The 9,149-nt window shown below is 36.7% G+C and overlaps 1 protein-coding gene across 5 annotated transcripts in view; it reads left to right on the forward strand.

Moving 5' to 3' along the window:
* exoc6 (exocyst complex component 6) overlaps positions 1 to 8,853 on the forward strand; it is a 68,545-nt gene extending 59,692 nt beyond the window's left edge. For 2 of the 5 annotated variants that reach the window (XM_062056383.1, XM_062056384.1), the window contains 2 exons: positions 4,905 to 5,017; positions 6,328 to 8,851. In XM_062056383.1, coding sequence (XP_061912367.1) covers positions 4,905 to 5,017; positions 6,328 to 6,454 — 240 coding nt within the window. In that variant the 3' untranslated portion in view covers positions 6,455 to 8,851. Of the gene's footprint in view, positions 1 to 4,904; positions 5,018 to 6,327 lie in introns of all 5 variants that reach the window. The other 3 variants (XM_062056381.1, XM_062056382.1, XM_062056385.1) reach the window with 3 other exon arrangements.
* Positions 8,854 to 9,149: the final 296 nt, after the last annotated feature.

Below are 9,149 nucleotides of genomic sequence, written 5' to 3' on the forward strand. Positions count from 1 at the left end.
GCTGTCTTTATTGATACAATAAATAGCTCTACAAGTATACCTGTGTATCAAAATAGAATGTAAGCTAAGGTTTCCAAGGCCTGTACTGGTTGTACTGTAAAGTTATAATTTTTCAAATATACCAAGGTGAACCCATTCTTCTTAGTCTTTTGAGCCAGTTTCTCCATCCTCTATTTGTGGGTCTGTGTGTTTACTCCTCTTGAATGGATCAATTGCAAAGTTGTAATTGTATTTTAAAAGCAATCCAGATAAGGGTTTTATATCACAACTTGCCACTACAATTTGAACTGAAATGTACCTCTTGGTTGTTACTTGTAATGTAGCCATGGTGACTTCTGTCAAAAGGGATTCTTTGAAAACACTTCCATCCACAATACCACTCTTTCAATCTTTACACCATCGTTTTCAAGAAAGAGGTGTTTTGCCAGTTAGAGCTAGTTTTGACAACTGCAGATCTTTTGTAGGGTGCACACAAATTCATTGGCCTTCAGTGACAGCTGGCAACTACATCAACCTATTGCTCGCAATCTCATCCAAGAGAGTGTTTACAAATTCATGACTCAGCCTGCCCAACAAAATCCCTCAAAATTACTTTGAACTCATTGCTTTTGGGGCTGCTTGTCAGACAAATTGACAGAGGGAATGTTAGTCGCAGGGTTCATGGTATTGGCTGAAAAACAGTGGTTGATAGGGCATGTTTGTTATTGTTTTGGATAAGAAATAGATAGCTTTTTGACACTTTTTCTTTTGTGAATTATGTTGAAAGAAACAAGCCCTCATGTACAGTATATGGAGACACTACATGTTAAAGAGTTGTTTTTGTATGTCTAAAGCTGTGAACTGTTAATATCGTAGATCAGAGTTGTATTATTTAGCTATATACCCTAATATAGATTTTCTGCTCAATAAAATAACCTTATTATTCCTTAAAGTAGTGTTTATGCCAATAGCATGACTTACTACTTGGTGCCTGGTGATACCCTTGAGAGGCAGAGGTAAGATTTTTCTTGTAATTGGTCACCAGAGTTGCTTACCGTATTTTTCGGAGTATAAGTCGCTACGAAGTATAAGTCGCACCGGCCGAAAATGCATAATAAAGAAGGAAAAAAACATATATAAGTCGCACTGGAGTATAAGTCACATTTTTTGGGGAAATGTATTTGATAAAACCCAACACCAAGAATAGACATTTGAAAGGTAATTTAAAATAAATAAAGAATAGTGAACCACAGGCTGAATAAGTGTACGTTATATGACGCATAAATAACCAACTGAGAACGTGCCTGGTATGTTAACATAACATATTATGGTAAGAGTCATTCAAATAACTATAAAATATAGAACATGCTATACGTTTACCAAACAATCTGTCACTCCTAATCGCTAAATCCGATGAAATCTTATACGTCTAGTCTCTTACGTGAATGAGCTAAATAATATTATTTGATATTGTACGGTAATGTGTTAATAATTTCACACATAAGTCGCTCCTGAGTATAAGTCGCACCCCCGGCCAAACTATGAAAAGAACTGCGACTTATAGTCCGAAAAATACGGTACTTCTCAGGAATAATTCTGCTACACTTTACAGATACTTATAAATAGGATTAAGGTATGGCGACTGACTGGTCTACTCCAGAATCTTATCTTGACACACGACCCCGTTGTCTTGTCCGTGTCATTTTGGTCATATTCATGGTGGAGACCTATCCGCAACACATCGACAGTGGTATGGCTGATGCCAGGTTGTTCTTATCCAAGAGTCTACTGTACATGGCCCTTGTGTGTGGGCTGACGTAGCTACTCTGTTCACACCACTGTTTTTACGACTTTTTATTGCAGGTATATTAAAAAAATTAAATTTCTCCCACAAGGTCATGTTGTTATATACCAGTCATAAGGAGTTGTCCGAATGTGGAGCTTACTGAGAGCTTTGATATATATATGGGGCATCCTCTACACGTCAGCTTGTGGCTCATCATTTAGCTCCAGGTGAGAATAAGAGCAATTGTTGCAGAGCCTCACTTTGTCAGCTGAATAATGCTATTATCACTAAGCTGTTCTTTCTCTGCTCTTTCAACGTGAGCAAAACACCCAGCTGTTTCACCCAATGACATTTGCATACACTGTGTGTGGGTGCACGCTGGGGGGGGGGGGGGGGGGGGGTGAAATCCAGGTTAACCAGGGGTCATTGGGGGGTGTCATTTCAAATGTTCAAACTTATGTAGAAGCAGAATTCCCAACCTCCGAGTTCCTTCTTGTTTCTCTAAAGCATTTGCTCATACAGTGGGGGAAATAATAATTTGAACCCCTGCTGACCTTGTTTTGGGGTTTACAGCCTGAAAAAAACATAAACAGTCCATCATTTCTATGGCAGGTTTACTTTACCGGAGGGATACAGAATATTAATATACTCACAAAAATAAACACCGGTTATAAATTCATCGGTTTTGATTGACTGAACTAAGTACTGTTTGTGATTCTCTTTCTTGTAGTTGTTCAGGAGGTATTTTGGTGCACTCTTCTTTACAAATAATCTCGAAATACCTTTTGGTTTTGAGACTGTCACTAGGCATCTTGAAGTTTCAGCTTCATCTTCTTCAAGATTGTACAGTACATGGCCCCGTTCATCGGACCCTCAGTGCGGTGAAGTCTTCCTGTATCCCTAGCAGAGTAGCATTGTCTAGTTTGCATAAGTAAGCCGATATGCAGAACTTTGTGGATGGGTAATACTGAGCTTTTGTTTGGGTTCATGAGATATATGTGACATTATCTCCTGTTTCTAAACTTTATTCAACAACAGAACATGAAGTGTGACTGTTGGTTTCATTTCGTGAAGCAATGGATGCGTGGGCACATGCTTTACAAAACTAAGCCGATTTATAAAAAAATTTTTTTAAAAAGCCTTGAGGTTTTCTGCTCTCCATATAAGTGGGAGCTAATTCAAAAGGTAATATGCACATCATTGTATTTTCAATATACTACTATATTGAAGAACAGATGCATTCTAAAGTGTGGCCAAGTCAGCTGTATGTGTCTAACGGATACCAGCTCGTGTGGATGTGCGATGTACTGTACTGTAATGCCTCCGCGCGTGGTCAAGAAGAGAAACCACCGCTGATGCGCTCACGATCAATTTAGTAACACGTAGTAACAACACACGGTGACCACATTTTTCCAAGAGCTGCTATCAGCCACAACTCATGTCACTCACACACAGAACCTTAGCTAACACAGCCATAGCTGAAGTAATGATTAGCAATAATGTTAATGTGACAGGGCCTGGTAACACTACCCATATGAAATACATAAACCAGGAGTGTTCAAATTATGTAACAGGGGCCATTTGCGAACCTTGGCTCATTTTGATTGGCCTGTGGCAGATTTAAAACATGGGAATTTTTTTTTTTTTTAAAGTTACAATTTAACGAGAAAAGCTGAAATGTTGATAGTAATAACCCCTCATTCAGGTTGCAGCCTTTAGTAGTAAAAGTTTGGACAGCCGCAATATAAACAGACTAAGTACTATGGATAAGACGAAAGCAGTGAGCTGGCATTTTTCAGCTACAAAGAGGAACTATCAACGGTGTACTTCAGCCAATAAGGAACTTTACAAACTATACAATTAATCATTCACACTGTACTTTTGTGCATTGTTTCACGTCATTAAATGGAAACCTTGTAAATCATGATATAGTGTATCATATTTATTTGTATTATAGAATTGTATTGTTTTTATTTATTTACTGGAAAAGAACTGAGCGGTGGTCTTAAGAAAAGCAATAAGCGACAAATCTTGCAACTTTTTTGCCTTATGGGAGACTTTTGGTGACATAAAAGCATATATTGGACTGTGAAGTTTACAGTCAACCACTTTTTCTGTTTTGAAAGGCACCACATTGTATAATCCACTCCATTATTATTAATAGTATTAACAAAACACACCTAACAAAATACACTTTTGAGAACCCAAATAGAATTGTTAGCGCTTCTTTAAAACATCACAAATAAATACTTTCCACCAGTTTCACTGATCACTGTGAAATGCGGTGTCCATGTCCACTATGTGAAGATCCCTGAAACGGAACAGGAAGCCTGTTATTTTGGGAGAATTCCAGGGTTCGTACTTTAAGGAAGTCCTCCTACAGAATCTACTTAAATGATCCCAACTCAGAATCAAAGATACTAGACAGATGTCTGTGCCTTATGATGTGGAAGGGAGTCTTTGAGACACGCTCACAAATCTCAAATAAAAACTTGAATAAATCAGCTAATTTTTGTGCCCCCTTTCGGCGACAGGAAGCGCCCTAAAATTTGATGTCATTCCGAAGCCCACTAGTCAGAGGTAACTTATTGTATCACTTTTACAAATTGTTTATTAAACAGGTGGATGATAGCAATGAGGAGTTTTCACTACACGTGGTGGGTGGAGTTTAGCAGCAGACAGTGCTCATTGATGTTGACCATCAAACTGTCATAGGTTTGCTTCGCATGTTTTCCAGACAATCCCAGGGCACATAGTAACAAACTATGTGTCTGTTGTATTGCATCATTGATGTTAATTGTGTATAAACTGAGAACAGCAAGTCAACATATGTGTTAGTAATTGCTGTGAAATAGAAAGGTGGTAGGCTTGATTAAGCTTTGCTTCTTCCTACTCCTTTTCGGACATGTTGTAAGGAAAAAAACAAGTGAAAATATGTACAATATGGGATGTATCATATTGAAACTTTATACATGTTTGAAATAAATTTAAACTTAAACCATTTACCTTTACACATACTAGTAACTTTATCTCAATACATTGTCCCATTTTCCTTTTTCATAGTTCTTTCAGGAGAAGTTTGTTATTTACAGTTTGTTCTGTTCTGTTTTGTCTCTGTGTCTATGTTTGGGACTTGTAGCTCCTGGACCTGTTCATGGTATGGGACTGGTCAACATATCTTGCAGACTATGGCCAGCCGACCTCCAAGTACCTCAGGGTGAACCCAGCCACAGCGTTGGCTTTACTCGAGAAGTGAGTGAGTGCACCAGACACAAAATTGAGGACACCTCTTACATTTCAACAACCATTTTATAAAGTAGATCTCCTCTGAGGCTGGTGTTATAAAAATAAAATGTTTCTATACTTTAACATTACCACTAAGTATGTTCGATAATATGGGCTGGCTGATATTGTTTTTTCTACTGATAAGAATATCAAATAAAGTATAGATGGTGTGGAATGATTCCTAATCGATTAACACTTATGGATTGTAAATATCCATATTAAGTTCAGAAATAAAGGACTGGACGGTAAGAAAAACAGTGTTTTACTTGTATAGCAAATACTCCATAAAAAATGTTTTAATAATCAACACACTTCATTATTAATACATGTTCACTGCAAGGCATAGAGGTGGGTATTGTTTACATTTGAATGATAATGAAGTGATACTATTAACAAATCGGTACTTTGAAAATGGCAGCGGTGCTTAAACTGTGCCTGAACCGGTACCTAAAGGTGGAAAACATGCATATTTTAAAAATACATTTAAAAAACACACACATTCAAGTTTTACAGACTAGTAATTGAAATACTTCAATTATAAAAATAAAATATATCTAAGTAATACATTGACAAATAAATAATGAAATCCACAACAAATTGTCATAATTTTATTGCTGTAATACAGAACATAGACTATGTGCAAAAATCAACTTTTGTAATATTGACATAGGCATAGTGACATGTTGCAAACTATTTAGACATTAACGGTGTTGTCTTCTGGGGATTATAAATCTATACTGCTTTACAAGCTGCAAACAAACTACTCTAAATTACAGTATATCCGAGTTTCTTTTCTACTATTGGCCCTAGATAAGGTATAGAGGTAGATAATTAAATGGTTGCTGAACTATGAAGAGTGTACCCATCTTTGTGAGATACCGCACATTGACATGACTTTTTGATTCTATCGTTTTTTTGTTTACTTTTATTATTCAGACATGTAAAAGTGAGTTTTCACAATCTCACCATCTCTTCAAGTATCTGTAGAATCTTTGAGTATGAAATCATCTTTTATATTGTATATTTTCTCTCTTATTGTTGTGCTGCAGAGTATACAGAGGGTAGGTTCAGCTTTTTAATCATCTTTCTATACGTCACAAAGTGATATGTTTAGCATGCTGTGTAAACCACTTTTCACTTGTGTTTAGTCTCATTTATCACCACTTTATATACCTAAAGTTAAATTAGGTATAATAATTGGTAAAAAGGGCAGATTACATTGCAGACCAAGATCATTACACACTTGATTAACTGCTTCTGCATCTTGCTCTCTCAAGGATGAAGGACACCAATAAGAAGAACAACATCTTCTCCCAGTTCAGGAAGAATGACAGAGACAAACAGAAGCTGATAGAGACTGTTGTCAAACAACTGAGGAGTCTGGTCAGTGGCATGTCTTCCTAAAGTCCTGAGTGTCAGTGAAAGTGCCACTGACAGGACCAAAGAGGCCAATGAACCAGGCGATGTCACACTTCCAGTTGAATCCAGAGCTATTTGGATAGTGATTGACTTGTACACTTCCAGAATGGATTTGAAATCAAATATTTCAAATAATGTCAGGACAGGATTGTAGTGCAGACTTTCAAATTTCACCAAATATGATATCTTAAATCTAATTACTTCTGTTTAATATGTCCATTTTGAAGGTATAAATAGTATTTGGAAAATTTACATATTTGTATATACACCATAATTTTTATATTTGAATGAAATCATTTGGATTATTTGCTGCCAGTCATCAGAATGATAAAATCCCCAAATACGTCTGTATCTAACTGTACATTATTTGGACCCAGAGGATGAGAGGGTATACGTGTACATACGACGCACCAAGAACAGCAATACACATTACAAGGTGTGCAGGGAACATACTTCTTTCTAATACAACATACAGTACACAACACCAGTTGGTGTTATACTAAAAATATGACAGTTTTATTGTAACAGTCACATATTTGCAAACCATTTTAATGGCTATGATGATAAGACAAATGAGTTTTTTTTGAATGATTAAATCTACAGCTTCAGTGGGACAGTGATGTCACTGTTTGCCCATGTTATTTTTAAAGCCACTGAACGTGGATTATTTGTTTTTTAGAGGGTTTTCAGCAAAACAAGCCATCAATTGGAATGTTATTCATCTATTAAATGCATCAGATCAACAAGTAAACAAAATACAGCCAACTTTGTTTTGATTGGTTTTTAAACTGTTGCTGAAAGAAATCAGGCAAACAAGGCAACATGCTGATCTCTTTAAGACTTACTATTGTTTACAAGTGTGCTTTATACTTTTACGACATCTAAGAAGCTGTAAATGCATAAATGTATTCATGCAAACAAATGGCCATACTAAAGCACTTTGAAGATGCAAACTTTTTGATTTTTTTGAAAAATGATTGTTATTGTCTGTATTTAAATATCCAATTATAAATTCAGAACATTGTCATTGTGTCAGTACCTAATATGTCAGTAGAGTCTGTCTTTGTGAATGTGGGCCAACTCCTCAGTCAGGAAAGAAGCAATTAGCAGTCCTCGAAGTAGCTAACTCATGGCATAGTCTAATTTGCATAATTTTCCAATTCCTTTAGAACTGGGGTGTCAAACTCATTTTAGATCGGGTGCCACGTGGAGAAAAATCGACTCCCAAGTGGGCCGGACTGGTAAAATCACGGTACGATAACTTAAAAATAAAGACAACTTCAGATAGTTTTCTTTGTTTAAAGATAGAACAAGCACATTCTGATATTGTACAAATCATAATGTTGTTGTTGTTGTTTTTTACACTTACCTGTTGCGGTTAATAGTATATATACTTTATTTGTCGTTATTTATATTTTCTGAATAAATTATGTGATAATGTTCATCAGTCAACTCATTGGTGTTCATTTTCAATCTATAAAGATAAAAAAAATATATATCAAAATCAAATTACAGGATGTTATTTATGTAGTTTGATAATTTTCCTCGACTGATGTGCTAAGATCATGTGGTTTACTTTGTACATATGTAGCATCATACTTTGCAAACTCATCCCGCGGGCCGGATAAAACCTGTTCACGGGCTTGATCCGGCCCTCAGGCCGTATGTTTGACGCTCCTGTCTTAGAGCATACAGCCTGCCTTGGCGAAGGTGTTCTCCAATTTCAGATCAACATTTGCAATAAAAGTAACTTACTGTATTACGCATTGTTTAGCTCCTGGTCCAAAAACACTTCCTGTCCGCCTTTAATTTCCATAGTTTGTGACAAAGGAAGCTAACAAGCAAAAGTTGTGTTTGCTCACTGGGTGCTGACTCTAGAAAAAGTGTTTTAGTCTTTTAGCAGAGAAAAAAAAATCACCATTGGGGTCTGAATACAGAAGACGACATCCTGAGAGACAAAATCAGTGGTTGTGTGTCATTTCCAGTAAGACTGTTTTAAATAAATGACTGATGCATTAAATCAAACTCAAGGTCTGTGGGCCAGACCAAGAAAAGGTTGTGAACATCTTGAATTTATTTTATGTAAAGAAAGGAGGTTTTGGCTTCTTGAAGTGATTCTGCACATGGAGTACATCCGCGATGTGTCTCCACAGTAGGGCTGCACGATTAATCGACATCGAGGGTTTTAATTTGTGCGATTACGAAACCTCAAGTGGTGAGGGTTTTTTTTATTTTTATTTCTCCGCTGACACCGGCATTTGAGTTACAGACATCTTCGCCAATTGTTGAGCCTCGCGTCCTTTGCTTACTGACCAATCAAAAGTGTTTAAGGAAACAGCATGTTTGTGTGCGCTGCAGTGGAGGCAGTGTGCACACTGTTAATAAAGACTATACTTGCATTTTGGAAAAAGTTTTCATGGTGACTTGGCCTGGGCCGATAGTTAATAGGTCAATCAATCAAAAGATTAATTTTTTAAAACTTTGCCGGCTTGGATAAATTGCAATTGCAGTACATTTGTTTACTCATCTCTTGCTTCAAACAGGGAGAAAGAGGTCTCACTCTGAGCGCGTTAATTTAACAGACTTAACTAAACACAGTGAGCTGTCTTTTTCAATCCTTCACAATCTTTGTCTCAGTGGACGGAGAGTGGGTCCGCTAGTTTACACACACAAGATTCAT

This window comes from Entelurus aequoreus, linkage group LG08, assembly GCF_033978785.1.
Source record: "Entelurus aequoreus isolate RoL-2023_Sb linkage group LG08, RoL_Eaeq_v1.1, whole genome shotgun sequence".
NCBI lineage: Eukaryota > Metazoa > Chordata > Actinopteri > Syngnathiformes > Syngnathidae > Entelurus > Entelurus aequoreus.